General features: G+C 35.4%; 1 protein-coding gene across 1 annotated transcript in view; it reads right to left on the minus strand.

Annotated features, from left to right (window-relative positions):
* Positions 1 to 20,788, minus strand: part of LOC137031122 (A disintegrin and metalloproteinase with thrombospondin motifs 2-like) — a 191,797-nt gene that overhangs the window by 98,293 nt on the left and 72,716 nt on the right. Inside the window, exon 3 of the mRNA XM_067401817.1 lies at positions 9,621 to 9,792. Coding sequence (XP_067257918.1) covers positions 9,621 to 9,792 — 172 coding nt within the window. The remainder of the gene's footprint in view (positions 1 to 9,620; positions 9,793 to 20,788) is intronic.

The following is a 20,788-nucleotide window of genomic DNA, read 5'->3' on the forward strand; positions in this document are numbered from 1 at the left end:
CCAAATATGACACATGAGATTCAGTGAGTCACTAAATTATCCTGTTCATGTGGGTGGTGCACATCATCTCAAAAAAGATTTGCCAATATGGACAGAATAACAATGTGACAATTAAGTGCTACTACACTAATTTGTTGGATGCTTCACTTGCAACCTACTTTTTCCAGACAAAATCAACAAAACAGGCCAGAAAAACAGACACTGTGTAAAATTAAACCCTCTCGACAGCTGTCTACTTCTGGTCTACCAAATGAACCATCAAACAGTGACCCAAAAAGAGCTCAAATTCATTGCAAGACAAGAAAAAAAAAAAAGCACGACCATTAAAAACAAAGTACAGAGTTAACCAGACAAACTGTATTTGCTTGGAGAACATCCTGAGGGTGAGGCAGCAGTCGAAGCAGGTGATGCATTGTGGGATACGCCTCATGGGGGTCCATCTGTCTGTGCATGCCTCAGTCCACTGACCAAAAGAATATTCTCTTGATAAAGAGGAGAACAGAGGGGACATGAAATCCACATAGAGTAAAGTGCTATTATTATTGCTGGGTGATATAGATAAAAATGTTTCAATATTTTCACCTTCTATATATATATATATATATATATATATATATATATATATATAATAGAGAGGGAGAGAGAGAGAGAGGAAGAGTGGATAATTATTTTCATTTATATACACCGAAATAACAATACAACTTTAAAAATCTGGAAAAAAATTCTGGATAAGTAGAGATGCACCAATGTATCGGCCAATAATCGGTATCAGCTGATAAAAGCCGACTGTTTAATAACACCTGATGATCAAGGCCAATTATATCATGTCAATCAAAAGGGTGCGGAAAAACTTGTCCAGCTGCAATTCATCCTGAATCTAAGAATGTATTAGCCAATGGTTAATGATAGACATTATTTAGTTGGTCACAGGGAAGATTTAGTCGCAAGTGATTTACTTGTATTGTAGAGGGTTGTCGATGAATTAATAGTTTATGTAAAAACCAATTTTACTGTTTTAGAGAATAAAAAAGTGATTATTTGATTCTGTCACACAGGATTTCAATAACATCTATGAAATGATGGCTACTTGACCTTCTATTCTCTACTATGCATGTGATTATAATGATTATGTCCTTTTTTAACATGCAGTAACATGCAAAATGTCTCAGGTTACTATCGTAACCTTGGTTCCCTGAGAGGCGGGTACGAGACACTGCGTCAGCTACGGTGCAGGAACTCCCTTTCCTTAAAAATTCCTGAATATTATAGGCTAACGGCAGTTAGAAAAACTGGCCAATTGCTGTGCGATATGCAAATCGCATGCAAATACTGACGGGGTATCCTGGCAGTATAAAAAGAGAGGAGAGCAGAATCACGACTGAACGCTGTAAGCTGAGTGAGAGGCGGGCACGCCGGCTTACGCAGTGTCTCGTTCCCGCCTCTCCGGGAACCGAGGTTATGATAATAACCACAGACATTCCATTTCGAGAGACATTTCAACACTGCGTCAGCTATGCTGCGGGAACCGAATGAAGGAGAGCTGCAAGGTAGCAGTTGCACCAATTGCAGAAGATAACAAGCCACAGAGGGGCGGCGCCACTAGAAGCTCAGTATGATAGGCGAACCTAGGCCAATCAGAGACGAGCTTTAGCCTATCAAAATGTGCATATGAGACAGTAGCTGATGCAGTGTTGAAGTGACCGCTCTCGAAAGGGAACTAATGACAATAATGACAATAAAACCATTTTAAAAAAACACCATTTCAATGTTCCTTAAAATTCTTGTGAACATATAGTGACTTTTCAATATGTCGCCAAGCCCTTGTTGGTATAAACCACCATAAAGTTCATTTACATAATGTTCATGTTCAACAAATTATACCATGGTAAACATTAAATCCTAAAGATTCAACTTCCTAGTTCACCTCCATAACAACCATTAATCTGCTCCAACAGTGATGCTGTTAATCGATGGTGCTACAGTACTTATGAATTCTGAGAAGGTAAAATGCAGCATAGTAGGAAAACAACTCGGTTATGTTGTCTTTGCATCACATGACCGTCTGGCCATGAAAAACTCTGCTTTTTCACAGCAGAGTGCAGCACGACCACCTCCCAAGCATCGCTTCCCACGCCATCCAGACTCACCCTAGCACTTCATAGGCGCACACTTCAGCTCACCAAGCAACAGGGAGAATAGTTTGTGCATGTGTACAGAGATCCATGTATGTAAATGCATTTACAACAGGTTTTGTCAATATGGATATTATTATCATTAGATTGTGTTACACAGAAAGAGAAGCATGCACACATACAAATCTCAAATACATAACAGAAAAATCAGCTGAGAAGCAGGTGTCACTGACAAAGCATCACCAAACTACGCTTTGCTAAGATCTGTCGCTTTCCAGATCCTTCTTCCACGCACGCTTATGGAAACTCATTTTTCCTCTCCACAGCTGCTTTTATTCCTTTATTATTGACGGCTGTGGTGTCAGACGAGAGCTCTCAGAATAGACTTTCATAATCCCTCATATTCACCACACACTCCAGGACCCGTTCAATGCACAGCTACACAATGCAGCAACAACTGCAAGTTATGATGCCTCTTATACCAGAGCACCTTTGTGTCAACACCTCTGCTAAAGGTCACAATTGATTGACCTTTAGGTGATCAATTGGACATTAAAAGTGAAGTGACACCTTTTGGTCACAAAAACTTAACATAAGCGTTGCTGTACATCGAGTCATCAGATCTGGCAGATCTTTTTTTGCGATTGGCAAATTGCTGCTCTTGTTCTACATTTGGGAAAGTTCTGCAACTTTTGGTTGCATGACAGAGCATCACTTTTGCAAAAGTTTTGTTTTCTCTTACGGCATATCATCCCCATTTGAAATCGATGGATTTGCAGTGTCTGTCTGGTACTTTAGTATGTAGGCAAACTAAAACATGTTTTTTAGTCTTACTATGTGAACCTGGCTTGATATAGGAAGATCACATTATCCTCTTCTGATTGCCAAGGATGTAATATTTCCATAATTTCTGTCACTAATATCTCTTTCAAATGGAGAAACACACAGCACAGTACACAGAATTATGTTGTCGAGGACATACTGCAAAATCTTTCTAAGCAACAGGCAAACAAATTAAGTCAATACAAAGGCGAACTATTCATTGAGTGAGTCTGTTCACATATCCAAGGCCATTAAGCAAAAAGACTATGAGACTATGAGCTCCTAGATACAGAGATCTGTAAATATGTGAATTGTATGTTAGTTTTGAGGGAATTCACACATTGATGTGCATTAGTTCATATAGTTTATCAGATTGGTAAAGGTAGTCAAGGGTAGAAAGTAGATACATGATTCATACCATCCTACAAACAGTTTCAGATTTGTCCATTTAAATGTAAAATGTGACCATTGTTTGTAAGATGAATCAACATATGAATATATGTTTATGATGAATCAATATACAGTACAGACCAAAAGTTTTGAACCACTAAGATTTTTAATTTTTTTAAAAGAAGTTTCGTCTGCTTACCAAGGCTACATTTATTTAATAAAAAATACAGTAAAAACAGTAATATTGTGAAATATTATTACAATTTAAAATAACTGTTTTTTAAGCTGAATTTTCAGCATCATTACTCCAGTCTTCAGTGTCACATGATCCTTCAGAAATCATTATATTATGCTGATCTGCTGCTCAAGAAACATTTAATGTGTACAATTGTACAGAATATTTGTGTACAATATTTTTTTTCAGGATTATTTGATGAATAGAAAGTTCAAAAGAACAGTGTTTATATGAAATCTAATCTTTTGTAAAATTATAAATGTCTTTACTGCCACTTTTGATTTCTTTATTGCATCCTTGCTGAATAAAAGTATTCATTTCTTTAATTTCTTTTCAAAAAATTTAAAATAAAAATTCTTACTGACCCCAAACTTTTGAACGGTAGTGTATAATGCTACAGAAGCTTTGTATTTCAGATAAATGCTGTTCTTTTGAACTTTCTATTCATCAAGGAATCCTGAAAAAAAAAAGTACACAACTGTTTTCAACATTGAAAATAATCATAAATGTTTATTGAGCAGCAAATCAGCATATTAGAATGATTTCTGAAGGATCATGTGACACTGACGACTGGAGTAACAATGCTGAAAATTCAGCTTTGCATCACAGGAATAAATTACTTTGTCAAATATATTTAAATAGTACACAGTTATTTTAAATTGTAATAATATTTCACATTATTACTGTTTTTTACTGTATTTTTAATTAAATAAATGTAGCCTTGGTGAGCAGACGAAACTTCTTTTAAAAACATTAAAAATCTTAGTGGTTCCAAACTTTTGGTCTGTACTGTATGAGTATCAGATATAATTCAGATATCTGAATAACAACAAATAAGCTGGCAAAATCAGTTTAAATGGGTTTAAAATACTAAATCTGTAAAGTTTTACAGTGTATAATTTTTAAAAATTTGGTAAAAAAAAAAAAACACAATATACTTATATAACATACACTGTAGAAAAAAAAAAAGTAAAATTTACGGTAAAAAAAACGGCAGTTGTGGTTGCCAGAACTTTACCGTAAAAAATACAGTAGCAATGTAAAAAAAAAAAATCTGTTAAATTTACAGTAAAATAACGTATTTCATTAACTGATATAATGTTAATTTACCAACCTAATGAAGTACTAATATCTGTTTTGTACCTCTATAATACACTAACAGTCACCAAACACAGTGGTGATAAGAGTCACATGATGAATCAAAGTTCATCACAAGCAGATTTTCCACAAGCTGAGAAGGACAACATTAACGTATAGAGGTGCACACAGTGTCATTCACACACACACTAAACACCATCATGATAACATGCATGAAATTTTAAAAATACAATAAACATTAATTTAACAACATTAGATTTAACATAAAACCCTAATGTACATAACTGATTAGAAAAAAATGAGAAAAACTAAGAAGAAACAGAGTTATTTCAGCGAAAATATATCAAATGTGAAGTGTCACACAGGGAATTGTGGGAATGTCAATTTACAGTTTTTCACTGAAAATTTTACCATGAATTGTTATTTTTCACTTCCAAAAACTGTGAATTTAACGGTATTTTATCGTAAAATTACATTAAATGTACCGTTAGATCTATTACAGTTATTCACCGTATATAGTACGGAAACTTTCTGTAAACCAATTAACAGTTTTTCACCGCAGCATTTTTACAGTCTTTTACTGTTAAAATCACAGTCATTTTTTACAGTGTACATAGCATTATATTTAATATTATTAATTATTACATTTAATTATTAAGGCATTGTATAATTATATTTAATAAAATTGTATATGTATGTATGAAATATATGTAAGTCCTTGCACATTAAAATTGTGCTAAAAATAAAATGTTTATTTTTTGTGAAAATTTTACACCAACATTGCAACATGCAATGCAATTAATAATTTAAAATGGTAACACTTTATAATAAGGTTCACTAGTTAACATTAATTATCTACGTTAGTTAACATGAACTAATAAAGAACCTCTAAGTTAATACATTAAGTAATGTTTAACTAATGAACCTTATTGTAAAGTGTTGCCTTTAAAACACTAATGAATTCATACTGTATATTATGTAAAAAGTAAACATATATTTCCCCATAATCAACCAGGAAGGAAGGGCTAGACAATTATTTATTGCTTTCATTTTAATTAATGAAAATCTGTTATCTGCTTCTTTATTCAATTCAAAATAAAATATTATTTATCTGTCCTTTTAATTTGAACGTTTTAGTACGCAGCTACTGTAAACGGGTTGTTATGAAGAACCAATATTGAATTGCATAATTGTTTATTTGCCTGTGAAACAGTTATTTTTTCCCATATGGCTGACAAGAAATGAAACCAAATGTTGTTGTTTTTTTTGTAAATCATGCTAAAACTTCCTGGCTGTGCATGTTGTTTTCCGTCTTAAAAGCTGTATTAAAGGTGCAAAAATGTATAAATAAATAAATAGAATTCACTGACTATGAATGCACTTGTTTTCCATGAAACATATCCTAAAAAAAAGCAAAAATTTAAAGGGCCAATAGTCACTCATTTCAGAGGGCTTTAGACAACAGATGTATTGACACGCAGCTTGGGTTGAAAGCGTGAAACAGCTTTGCCATAAACACATTTTAAGAGGAGGAAAATACAGCTGAAACTTGACTAAGCCTTGTGCACGCAGAGAGCAATTGAAGAAAGGCTTGGAATTGATTTTCTACCTCCTGAATAGGTACATGACCAAATGGTGCTAACAACATCTCCTCTAGAACAGATACTTGGCAGAGCTGCAAAATGTCACTTGTAAGCATTAAACTGAAAGCATGGTTAAATGCTCAAAAGCTACCTATATTTCAAAATTGCCTTTAAGAACAAGAGAGAAAGAATTTTTAAACGCTTTTAAAACTTTTTAAACCTTGTGATATGACATTTAATTTACTCACTCATTACTAAGGATTATAACATCAGATAAACAGCTCAAAATCCCTTAGCATATGTGTACTATGTGTATTGGAGCTGATTTTTGGTCATATAAACACCTTTCACACTGAAATAGTACAAAGCCCTGTCAATAGATTAAAAGTTTTAATTGCGTTTAAAGGATTAGTCCACTTTCAAATAAAATGTTCCTGATAATTTACTCACCCCCATGTCATCCAAGATGTTCATGTCTTTCTTTCTTCATTCGAAAAGAAATGAAGGTTTTTGATGAAAACATTCCAGGATTATTCTCCTTATAGTGGACTTCAATGACCTCCAAACAGTTGAAGGTCAAAATTACAGTTTCAGTGCAGCTTCAAAGGGCTTTAATCAATACCAGACGAGGAATAAGGGTCTTATATAGCGAAACAAATGGTCATTCTCGGAGAAAAATACAACTGTATATGCTTTATAAACACAAATGATCGCCTTGCACGTGCTTCTGCTTTCCGTATTCTTCAAAAAGCTCACACTGTATATCCTACGCCTTCCCTGTTTAACTTTACGGAATGAACGTGGCGCCAGTTCTGTTTTTTTTTTGTTTTTTTCAGTAAGTAGAATAGGGAAGGTGTAGGACATACAGTGTGAGCTTTTTTGAAGAATACGGAAAGCAGAAGCATGTGCAAGGCGATCATCTGTGTTTATAAAGCATATACAGTTGTATTTTTTTTTTTAAAAATGGCCGATCATTTAGCTAGATAAGACCCTTATTCCTCGTCTGGTATCATTTAAAGCCCTTTGAAGCTGCACTGAAACTGTAATTTTGACCTTCAACTGTTTGGAGGTCATTGAAGTCCACTATAAGGAGAATAATCCTGGAATGTTTTTATCAAAAACCTTCAATTTCTTTTCGAGTGAAGAAAGAAAGACATGAACATCTTGGATGACATGGGGGTGGGTGAGTAAATTATCAGGAAAATTTTATTTGAAAGTTAACTAATCCTTTAATCACATTTTGCATACATCATATCTTGTTTAACATGTTATGTTTGTCATAATTTGCTATATCCAGCAAAGTAAACCATGAGATTGAAGAGTGATTCTCACACAACTGTTTCTGCAAACTCTTTTCAAAGGTAAATTTAAGTGTCTTTCCAAATAGGACACTTGGAGAGTCCAAAAGGAAACCAAATGATATAAGGACTCCATAATTGATTAATTCATGAATTGAAGAAAACAGAAAAGCCAAAAGCACCCATTAAAAAAAAAAGAACATTACAGAAAAATTCTGTAGAATTCATAGTATGTGTACAGTGCAACAGCAAAGAGCTTGTTTACATTTTAGACAAGTCAAGTTGCAATAAGAAACAGGACCATATGGAGATGCCAAAAATAACTAAAACCAACCACCTTGACCTGACTACATACCTACTACAGTACACGGATCTATCCAGATTTACTAAGCACAGCAACATACACATGACAATTCAAAACATTGTTCTGAATATGTGTGGAAACAACATGAATGTAGTGAAATGTGTCTGTGCGATCAGTGCATCGAGAGAGCAAATACATGGTTTGTTTGCTCATCAATATATCGGAGTCGTGTGCTTACTGCACGATTCCTGCATATCACCCCAATAGTCTTTACCTTGATTGCAATCCTCATCCATCAAAACTTTACTAACGAGACGCTGGTTTGCTTTACCCAGCCGAGAAACATTCCTAACATTGCTAAATGAAAAGAAAACTCTACAACACTGTCATCATCTTGACGCGATCGGATCTCGGATGTCTTATAGCTTTAGCAAAGCAGCATGTAAATGCCACTCTATGAGAATTATCTCAAGATTTAAAAGTAGTGTTACATTTTGTTAGGGCTCGTTGGAATCGAGAATACCTGTTCTAAATAAATTTAGGTGATCTACTTTGGTTTACTAATGTTTGGTGAAGCTACAAACCAAAACGCGGCCCAAAAACTGCATGTCTATATTGTTTACTTGGTTTTGTTTAGTTTGGTTGACACAAAACTATTTGTTATGTATGATGATTAACAGATCATATTTTCAAGTGAAGGCACATTTTTATTTTCAATTTAGGCATATATTTCAGCTACTATTTTTGACCTTTTTCTTTTTCAGACCAAAAAATCTAATGTATTGTAATATATATATATTCGTCTGTATGTCATGTGCAGGGCTGTGTAAAAAAGAGATATCTAAAAAATTACAGTATCCCTGTGGTGAAAATCAAGTTTTTAATGCTTTAATGCATTGCTGAGTATTTTCTATTTAAAACTGCACTGATTTAAAGACAGTATCAAATATGTGGTTTGAAAAAACTGACGTCACAAACTACCTTGAAACCAATCACTTCAATGTGTGGGCGGGCTTTAGCATATCATTAACTATAACCGCTCTGGAGCAGGGGAGTTTCAAGAGAAGGTCGTCCTAGTATATTTTGCTGTGAGTGAGTGGAGGCGGGGCTAATTAGCATATTTAATCATCCGCGTATACTAAATGAAGCAAAGGGTGTAGATTTACATTTAAGCTATGTTAAGGCATGAAGAATTTTTTTTGTGATAAAATATGAGTTTTAAAGGATACAATTATTGACTACAGGGGGAATGTAATATACTGTTTACAACAGGTGGTTATTTATCAAAAACTTTGTTATTTACCTACCATTAAGATGTAACTGCTTAAAAAATACAACAACTTTTACTGAGAGGCTGTTTTAAAGTATTCACAGATTTCATAACAAAAAGAAAATCCATTAAATTACATGACTCACTTTGGAAAACAACACTCTCCTTCTTCAAAATGGCAGTTCATTACACGCAATATGACACATATTGTTGGACTCGGCTGGGCAGCCCGTGGATGATGATCCAAACAGTGAAATCCAAGCTGACCAGAGGCCTCCTTTGACTCTTTGAGTTAACTAAGCATGTCTACCACATAAACCACTAGTTGTAATCAAGCTGACAGTAACTGCTAGAATTGGAATGAAATTATTTAGAGTGTAAATGCTTTAGAAATTCTGAAATGTTAGACAGAGCTGGAACAATGGTACAACTACGGCAAAATTTTAGGATAACATAAACGCTAAGTAAAGCTGCTTAAGTGGACTAACCTCTTGAGTGAAAGTCTGCAGCTAGTGAGCTAACAGGAGGCTTCTTCACAGCGGCAGAACGGTACACAATGTGAGAACGGCCACCGTCCTCTTCCTCCTGCTCCATCACATGATGTCCCGTTTCCACTGGCTCAATGAAAAACTCCTCCTGCTCAGTTCTGATCATTCCTGCCTGTGAGAAGAAAAAAGATAAATAAATACAGTGTGCCAAACTGATACAAAAACTACAATACCATAATATCTGATATGCTGTAGACATCTTGTGATAAATCGAGTAACACAAAGAATAAAGGAAAATATCCTGACCCCAGACTTTTAAATGTGTAAAAAAACAAAAAAAGGGAACTTGCCAAAAGGGAACGAGTTACACTTAGTGAACCAATTAAATCATTAGGCCATTCTTTTCTTATGTGTTAAATCTTGATTCTTTGCCATTTTACACCACAATATCCATTTTAGCACCTTTTTATTCCTAATACGGCCCCCTGCACAATCCAGAACCTTCCTCCGGGCAAACTTTAACACATAGCACTGAAATCCTCTTTCCAGCTTTCAGACTCTAAAAGGTTTAGTATACCCTTAGGCCCCGTTTCACCTGCTTTGAGACACATTACTTCCACTGATATCAACCCTAAGTCAGTCAAATCTCAATTTTACTTCCACACCTGATTTAGGATCAGTTCTTCTAACACCAGCTGCATCTTAAACACAAGGACATTTATAACAGGTGTGCCTCTGAATCAGCTGTGGCAGATATGAGGAAAAAACTGGATTTCAGGAGCACCCCAGAGAGTGATATGCTACAATGATTCTCAGAGGAGACGGATCGTCTGTCTCTTCTTATGGCTGGAGTACTGTTGCAGATGTGTGTGGTGTGAACAACGCCATGGATTTGGCTGAAGCTTGCAGCCACCTGCCATTAAAATGTTAGCCCATTAAAGCCCAGATTTTTCCCATGAATGTCTTAATTAGACTTTTTGCACGCTTTTTCAAGTGTATTTTTCACATCTAGATGACTTTAAGATTGTTTTTAACATAAAGACAACTTTAGTGACCAGTGCGCACATATCTCATATAAACCCTAGCAAAGATTGAGATACTAAGGTCCAGTTTCACAGACAGGACTAAGATTAAGTCAGGATTTAGGATTTAGATTAGGCCTTAGTTCAATTTTTGGTCCAAAAATCATTACTGGTGTGCATCTTGAGACAAAACAATGGCACTGACATATTTTAAGATTTGTTAGTGCAAGTTTTCGAGCTTTCAGTTAAAACAGCTCAAACATGCATTTTAGTCTGGCATTAGCTTGTCTGTGAAACTGGGGGAAATACATTGTTCCTATTATTCATTTAAGGTACATTATTAACACCACTACATAAAACATTTTACAAGTTGTCTAAAGCTCTTCCTAAGGTTGCATGCCATTTGGTTTTAAAACATTCAACAGTCATTAAAAATGATGTTCAGTAGGTGTGAAAATAATTAGCCTGCAATAACTGATAAAACTGATAGCCAATCATGAAAAATAACTGACAACAAATGACATTATTGATTGGACTTTGCACTTTGCATGGGAAAACCAACACCACTTTACAGTTTTGAAAATGGACAAAATGCAAATGAATAATAGAGGTAACAACGTGAGGTGCTGCAGGAATAGCACATGAACTGAGTTGTCCAAAGCATGAGAATGTTTCATATAAAGTGCTTCAAACAAACAAACTCGAATAGTTCATCACTTGGCCTGTCAGGTGCATATGATGTTTAATGTGTTTAAAACATGTTTTCCCCAGTGCATAACTTAAATTTTACTGCCACATCCTTATCTGTAAATGTTATAAATGCATGTAACTATTGCCGTTTTTTACATGGCATATCCTGATAGCCAGCAAAAATATGTTAAACTTAACAGACTTCACACAAAGTGAACGTGAACCAGTGTTTCCATGTTTTGCTTGATAAATAAGCAACCCGGACTGAAAAAAAAAACAATGCCCAAACTAGGCAACCCCTGGTTTTGGGTGGTAGGGAATATATCCTTCTATTATGCTCTTCCAAAAGCATAGTTCCTTTTCATTTCTTGAAACTTTTTTAGTTTCTCACTGGCTTGTTATTCAAGGACCGTTTTACGGTCTACAAAACTCAAGACATAAACTCATGCATAATCTAAATAAGATTATCTACATATGTGTGTATTGATGGCTATGAATTGTATTATTTAAAAAAAAAAAAAAAAAAAAAAAAAAAATATTTCTGTTGCATCAAAAGAGCTACCAGGTGAAGATGATGAAGATGGAGAGTTCAAAATGTTTCCAATGAACAAAATGGTTCTTTAATGAAAACAAACTCAGATAATCCACAGTGATGAAGACAAAGTAACAGCATGCCTGCACAGAAACGCCAACCACCAACAATCACAGAGTGAACATGAAGAACTAAATACACAGTGATAACAAGGAGATGACAAACAGATGTGATGATCTGATGAGTGTCCATGGGAACTGAAGACTGGCAGGAAAACTCAAATAAAGGAACACGTAACTGATGAAAACAAAACTGAAAGCCAATGAAAAGGAAAAGGTGAATGAGTTTAGATAACTGATGGCAAGACGACAGAAGTTTTCAGTAAGTAAAAAAATCAACACCCTCCAGGGCAATCACAGAAATCCTTTCAGTCAGTTGTTCTGTTACCAGATGAAGATGAAGAAGATGAAGGAGAGTTCAAGATGGTTTCAATAAACAAAAGGGTTCTTTAATGAAAACAAACTCAGATAATCTACAATAATAAAGACAAAGTAACAGCGTGTCCACACACGAACATGAGCAACAACTGACAAACACAGAGTGAACGTGAGGAACTTAAATACACAGTGATAATGAGGAGATGACGAACAGGTGTGACGGTCTAATAAGTGTCCATGGGATATGATGACTGGAAGGAAAACTCAAACAAAGGAACACGTTATATATATATATAGCAGTGGCGGCTACTGGTCTGTCAGAGAGGGGAAGCTCATTTTCGGCCTACATCATAAAATTGTCTATTTATTTAAAAGTAAATTCTGCCCTACGTTCCTTTTCAAGAAAATGGTCTGTGACCCTGTCGTACCAACTAGGAGTCTTTTCAAGTGACTTGACCAGTGTCCTCTCAATGTCCAGCAGAGCTAGGCTGCTTAAACGGCCTTGGCCCATTGTGTTTCGGGTGTAGGACTTGAGTCGCTTTAAACAGGAGAAGCTCCTTTCTACACCTGCAGATGTAGCTCCAATTGTTGCCACTAATGAGAACAGTTTGTAAAGCTGAGGCATTGCACTGTCCAACTCCATGTCTTTAAGGAACACCAAGTAATCACACAGCTTTCCCCTGTTACCCTGCAAGTCCTGATCTGAATACAGGACTTGAAGTTCTGACCTCAGTCTTCCTGAATCAAAGTGATGGCCATAACTTTTCAGGACACTTTGGAAGGCCTCCTCTGGAAATACCTGTCTCATGTCATCAAATTTCCCTGGATTGACTAATTCTAAGAAGAGCATGCTTTCCAAATTTGAAAAACGTCGAGGAATCGACAGTTTCACCCACGACGCTAGCCTAACCTACTAACGTTAACATATATGAATGAATGAATGAATGAATGAATGAATGAATGAATGAATGAAGGAATGAATGAATGAACGATCTAAAAAAAAATATTAAACTCTGTAAAACTGAAACAAGGAATGTGGTGTATAATTGTGTGAAATGTATGAGGAAAATCAAGCAATTTCGCCAAGCAAATATCAAAGAAATAGGTTGCAGCAGTTTTTATTTCGACTGAACTTGAGAAATCCGCGATGGGACTGAGCGCGAATAGCTTCAGTGATTCCTTATAGTACAGAATCGCTGTCAGTCAAAAGGAGATGCAGTCTTTCGACAGACCCTCCAATCATCACGCAGAAGCTCAGAGTCCGGGCCAGCCCACTCCCCATTCACCCCCAGAGACGCTGAGCGTCCGTGGGCGGGACATAATCGCAGCGTTTATCCAATGACCGTCTAGTTTCGAAGCGCTGAAAAAAAAACGTTCAAAGCAGCCCCATTGAAGTCAATGGACGCTGGGCTTCAATAGGGAAATGCACTGTGACGCTGCGGAAATGTATGAGAAGGAAATCGAGTCAGCCGACCTGCTATATGTAACTGATTCTGAACGAACTCGTCTTTGAGATGAGCGTTTTCTAACGCATTTTTAGTCAATAAAATGTTAATACAATAGTACATATTTGACCATTAATTTTGTGACATTATAAGGGAAGCCGAGCTTCCCTTGCAGTCTTAAAGAAATCGCCACTGATATATAGTCAGTTAGTGGGTTTGTGACCCAAAAAAATCCAACCAGAGACTGCATGAATCTATAAGCCACTTTTTGAAAAAACAAGCCCAAAATCACTTACAATACGAACTTGGCAACTCTGACGTAAATGTGATAGAAAAGGCGGGCAATATTTGTGACTAAATATTACTTTTTATCGGTTTACAGAGGTTTATGTTTAGGCTTAAATATACATGTATAACAAATAATTGTAAAGGCAAGGGATAAACATATCTTACTGTATAGAAATGGCATTAACATGTTACTATGATCACAGGAATGTATGTATACAGAACATTCACCATACCAGATAACATCTATTTTGTGCTTTTGTGATTTAGATGCCTGATTTAAAACTTTTGACGAGCAGCTTTAAAGCAATTTACTTGCTTTTTATTTTATAGCCTTCAATTTGCATAACATTTGAAGGACAACACAGCGCGGGATGTGGAATAACATGTTGTTGTTGTTGTTTATACAATAAAATATATTTGATCATTTATATATTTAATTTATATATTTAATATTAAATTTTATATGCAAATATAACAATTATATTTTATTTGTATATTTTAGAGTGTATATTTCAGACATTGGGTTTAGTACATTTCAGACAGGTTGATTGTAATTCATTCTGATAATCAGTCATTCAGTTCTCATTTTTGTGGCTGAATTTAGACAGCTACTCACTGCAATCAGATGTTGTGTGACAATTCTTCCTACCATCACACAACACAGGTTGTAATCCCTTGGTAGCTAATTGGCCAATGTGCGTAAACCACCCAAGCATCAGTGGCTTAAGATAAGTGCATGTCAGCTGTAGCTTTTACACGGGTCACTGCAAATGACAGTTTCTTGACATGATTCACACCGAAGGGAGACTGAGGAGGGAGCCGTCACCGCCCAAGCTGAGCACAGTTGGAGTTTACTGTGCAAAAACGTACTAAAAGATCCATATGTCAGCCTGAGTTATGTAAGCCATCTCAGAAGGGCATCTAGCCTGGATGACCTTCTCTTCGGTAAGAGGGAGAAGAGGAGAAGGAAAGAGACAGAGAGAGGAAAAGGAAGGGAGAGGAAGGAAAGGTGGAAGGTAGAAGTAGGAAGGCCAGAGGGCAAGATGTATCCTGTCAAAAGGGTGAAAGAGTAGCACCTGATGCTAGTGACAGGAGAGTGAAAGATAAAAATGTCAAGAGAAGGTGCTAACACACAGTGTCAGGTAATCTTTCTCTCTCTCACTCGCTCCTGCGCTCTCCAGCTCCTTGCTCCAAAACAAGCGTTCGGAAAATTGCCAGTCACTCTCCTTAATTCCATCTGTCTGTTTAGACAACTGGTAATTACCAGTCCTGCTGACTGCATCTATGCAGCATCCATAAGGGAAATCTCACATCACACACACACATGAGTATAAATTCATGCCCCAGGCATGCTCCACATGCACGCTGTCATTGTTTGTCCTCTCACGTTGACATCTTAGACAAGAATGGCTGAATGATCCAGTGGTGAGCATGCACTGAGAATAACATGATCATTTTAGAGTTGCATGAGTTTTTGCGCATACATCTGCTGCATAAAATTAGTGATGATATGTGTGTGTGTGTGGTGGTTACCATCAAAAAAGTGAAACACTTTATATGTAAAATTAAACCTAAAATGTATATCATAATATAAAATGATAAGTATTACCGATTCATCATATTATATTAATTAAATTGCTTTAACATAATAATTTTGAATACACACTCAAGTCTGAAGTTCTGAATAATTACGATTTTTTTAATGCATATGAAAGAAGTGTCCTATGCTTACCATGGCTACATTTATTCAATTAAAATAAATTACAGTAATATTGCGAATTATTATTACAATTTAAAATATTTTGTTTTTATTTTAATATATTGTAAAAAGTTCCTGTGATTGCAAAGCTGAATTTTTAGCATCATTACTTTAGTCTTCAGTGTCACATGACCCTTTTATTTTTAAATAATTTTTAATATGCTGATTTAGTGCTCAATTGTTATCAATTATTGGTGCTCAGTTATTAATAACGGTTCTTATCATTATCAATGATGAAAACAGCTTTTGCTGCTTAATATTATTTTGTTGAAACAGGATTCTTTGATTAATAAATTCATTTGTTTTATTTATTTTTGTTGTATTATAAATGCTGCATTTGATCGGTTTAGTTCATTCTTGTTGAATAAAAGTATTTTCAAACTTTTAAGTGGGTTTCACACAAAAAAAAAGTTTCCCACTTTCCCTTATTTTTTCTTTTCTTTTTTTTATTAATAATAATAAGAATTTTTCTGAGCCAAAGTCAGCATATAGAAAGATTTCAGAAGGATCATGTGATATAAATGGGTGTTTGTGGATAAAAATGAACCTTGAAAAAATGTGAATGGAAATTGGAAATGCTGAACCAAGTTGAACCATATTTCATGCAAAATAATAATAATAAAAAAAAAAATGCCTACACAAGACTAATAACAAGCAATAATAATAATGTTTTAAATACCATTCTATGGCAATCTTGAAATAATGTGCCCAAAAAACATAAGAAATTCATAAATACGGCTAGGGCAACACATACGCAAACAATTATGGTCCTGCCCTGTCAGTGCTGGGAGTTATGATTGAGGCTTCTGTGCCGGGTATAATGAAAGCCTATGGATGGACTGACTGTGATGTACTGTACTTATATTATAAATCAAGTTTTGATCTGCCTATTTGGAAACACAGGTGACCCAGCTCACAGAACTTATCAAAGTTCAAAGAGACAAACTACTGATCAAAAAGAGTTCCAAAGAGATGCCAGTTTTGTGGAACGGAGTCTGGATTCAGCTGCATTTCTGAGAAACTCTGAGAGAAGGCGTACTGTCTCTGTTTGTCTCTCTCTCTCAGTTCATCCCTTCATCTCTAGGCCTTGCTGATGGATCTACACTGTGGCTCCTGCTCTGGAATACCAAACAGAGGAAGTGCAGCGCGCACTGTGAGGGAGGAAAGATGACGCGAGGGACTCTGAGACACGGATGTATCGATCGTTGAAGGGAGAGGCAAAGAAGGGAGAGGGGACCAGACAAGTATGTGCTGTCCCTTCAGCTCTCAGAGGAGATGCTGAATAAAACATCAGAGGCCTGCTGGAGCCAAAAGAACACTGTGTTCACTTCCAAGACGGGATTTAGAAGACGAAGACAGAGCGGGCAGGTAGAAACAGACCAAGGGCTAAAATGGCTGCTCGTCTTGGGTCTTCTCTGTTTGCTCACTTATTCAAGTTCAGTGGATGAGTGCAAAGCAATTTAGAAGAAAGCCAAAGAGGTCTGTCAGTATAGATAGAGAGCCAAACCCTAGAAGTTAAAGACAGCCTTTTAGCTTAGTTCATGACTTTTGATACAAGAAAATAGGAAAAAGATTGCAAATTGTGCTCATATTGCTGCTGTTATTTTCAAGGACAGATTATTGCCCTGCTCAGAATTGGGAACCAGCTCTTTCTTGCTGCAATTGTGAGAGCCAAATAATGTACAAATAGAAAGAAACTACTTTTTAAAGTACAATTAAGTCATGATGCAATAATATTGTGGGTTTTTTTTTTTTTTTTTTTGCTTTTTAGTATAGTTATTCAAAACTATATACTGTATAACATACTCACACATATGAGGTTGGTAAGATTTTGAAAAGATTTTGAAAGAAGTCTCACTAAAGCTGCATTAATCTGATTAAAACACAGTAAAAACAGTATAGCAATGTTGTGAAAAATTATTACAATGTAAAATAACAGTTTTATTAAATGTAATAAAATAAAATGTAATATATTCCTGCAAATGCTAAGCTGAATTTTCAGCAGCTAGCAGTCACACGATCCTTCAGAAATCATTCTAATATGCTGATTTGGTGCTTAAGAAACATTTCATAATATTTCTGCATTACATGTTGAGTGTGTGTTAATCATTTTGTTCTTTATGTCAAGAGTGTTCCTTAAATAACTGCTTATAATGTAACTTTAATTCAAGTATTGTACTCTAACAGCTGTATCCAGCTGTCATATAATGACATTTTGCAGAAAGCAAATTGAAAACGTCTTTATATCAACAAATCTAACGCTGCAGACTGACTGTGAAGAATGTCCTGAGCAATTTGTGTAAACATAATCGAGTATGCAAGCAAACTAGCTTTGTAACAAACTGTTATTAGATAAATATCTGTGGTCTGCAGCACAACAGCTGCTCACTTGATGCCTTATTTGATAGAAACTTGTTTCTTCTTAAAGAAATAGGCACTTAGCATTTGCGCAAGGTGTAAAATCTTTTTTTGAAAGATGTAAAAGGATGGTTTCCATGGCACCGCCTATGTATTTCAAGGTGAGCAGGACCTAAAAAAAGACTAACTGTGACTTTGAGCAGTGGGGAGGCTGCCAGTTAGTGGCACATCACTATGACACATTAGAAAAGACAACTTTCTGTATCACAATGAAAACTACTGAAGAAATAATATATTGCACATTTTACACTGTGTTCTCAGAAATGTATATTACTAAAAACTGCAAAAAAAAACAAACAAAAACACAAAGCATTAAGTCACATGAGAACTTGCATTGCAGGGATTTTACCACAGTTAAGATCGAACCCTTTTTTAACCACTGTAAAATCACTGTAACGTAAAGTCTAGCAGGGGCAAACGTTGACCCCGATGGACCCCTTTGAATGTAGCTTATCCAATCAGATTTTCGAGCCGCAACTATCCATTTTATAATACATGTTTTAATTTGAACATTGTAACTTATCCTTGTAACGTACCTGTGGTCTAATATGCCACAAATCATCCCAGACCTTAAATCTTACTCTTACTCAGCCCCTAGAGCTTACAAAGGCTTTATACTAAATGTTGTTAAGAAACCATGACCTGGGATGCAATAGCAATCAATTGGAAAATGTTGTGTTCAGCTTTAAGGTCTAATCCTGTTCTATCATATCTCTCTCAGCCTGTCAGAGACAATCTGATTTAAGACTGTCCCTGACCTTATGACGACAGCATAAGGGGAGAGAAGGAAGCACTATGGAAGACTAAGAATTAATTTAGAGGTTTGAATACAGTTAGTTGTATGACTGCAGTAATTATAGTGAGAGAGAACGATGCTTTGTGCATTCAGAAAACAAGGGAGGAGAGAGTGTCTCTCTGACCGAATAAGGCGGGGCATAAATCTCTATTTGTCTCTTGCTCTGTCTGTCCCTGTCCCTCACACACTCACACACACACACAGATACAGGGTAATGAAATAATTCAGTAGGTGCAGAGACTGATGCACCTTGATTTTCAAACACAATAACAAAAAGTGAGGTAAAATTACAGATGAGCTGCAATTTGAAAAATGCTTTAAATTCCTTGTGGAATTTTCAGACCAAATTATTTCAGAGCTTAAAATAAAAATGTAAAAATGTAATCAAATTGCAATATTTCTGATATTATAGCAATACACTGGTATTTGTTGTCCAGTACACTAAGCAAGACAAATGACAAATTTGAGAAGTGAAATTAAATGTTAAAACTTTAAGGGGATGTGTACTGTATTATTTTTTAAATAATTTATAAAGGTTACATTTTATATATGTACACCTTGTTGAGAAATTATTTTTTGTATGCTTAAATAAATCATACATTTAACAAAACTGTATGCATAAATAGAGTGAGGTTTATGTATGTATATACTGTGGACATTTTTTGGAAAACAGCTCATAAATCACACTGTAGGCCCTATCATACACCTGGCGCAAGTGTTTTTTTGCTAGTTTCAGTGCGACACTGTTATCATTTTCACGTCCAGCGCCACATTGTTTAAACAGCAAATGCATTTGTGTGCCCATAGGCGTGCTGGTCTGAAAATGAGCTGTGTTCAGGCGCATTGCTGGCACATTGCTATTTTGATGCGACTGAAATAGACTGGTCTAAAGTCAATGGCGCAATATTTTTTTGTTGTTGTTGTTATTTAAAGAGCGTGTTAGTAATATGCGCTTATATGCATAACACGCATACATTCTGCTTATTACACACAGGAGATGACATGCAGCAGCACACAAACATGCAAAATATTAAAAATAAAAGGATTACAATGTAAAAGACTATTATTGTGTATATATATTATTAAAAAAAAATCGTTGGTGGCTTTTTCTGTAGATGGTCTGCTCGCGTAATTTAACCTCACGAACAAGCAGATCCATTTTTTTTCAAACCACTCATGTCACTTCATAAAATTTAGTTTAAACCACATGGGTCACATGAATTACTTTAATTACTACCTGTCTGGGGCTTGAAAGTGGTATAGGCTGTCAATGCAGGGACAGAAAGCTCTCAGATTTAATTAAAACATCGTCATTTGAGTTCTAAAGATGAACAAAAGTGTTACAGGTTTGGAATGACATAAGGGTGAGTAATGACAGAATTTTCATTTTTGGGTGAACTAACCCTTTAAGGATAACATAACATAATAAAATAAATGCATTTGACTGTATAACTAAGGCTGTGTATTGCCAAGAATCTACGATACGTATCATGATACAGGTGTTATGATTCAATATATTGTGATATATTACGATACTGTAAGAAAGGCGATATATTGACATATTTCTTGTTTTTCTAATTTTAGAAAAAACTTTCATAAAGAACACAATCATATGCATAAAACCTGACAAAAATAATAAAAAATAATAAAAAAAAAATAGCTTTATTTTATTTAATACAGTATCATTGGCATTTATATCACTGATCACTATTTTGTGCAATCTAAGTAAATGGAAAATAGTAAAGTGACTGCAGGATTATTTAGGTGTATATGTTTTAAAG

The sequence above is a fragment of the Chanodichthys erythropterus genome, chromosome 1 (genome assembly GCF_024489055.1).
Source record: "Chanodichthys erythropterus isolate Z2021 chromosome 1, ASM2448905v1, whole genome shotgun sequence".
NCBI classification, from domain to species: domain Eukaryota; kingdom Metazoa; phylum Chordata; class Actinopteri; order Cypriniformes; family Xenocyprididae; genus Chanodichthys; species Chanodichthys erythropterus.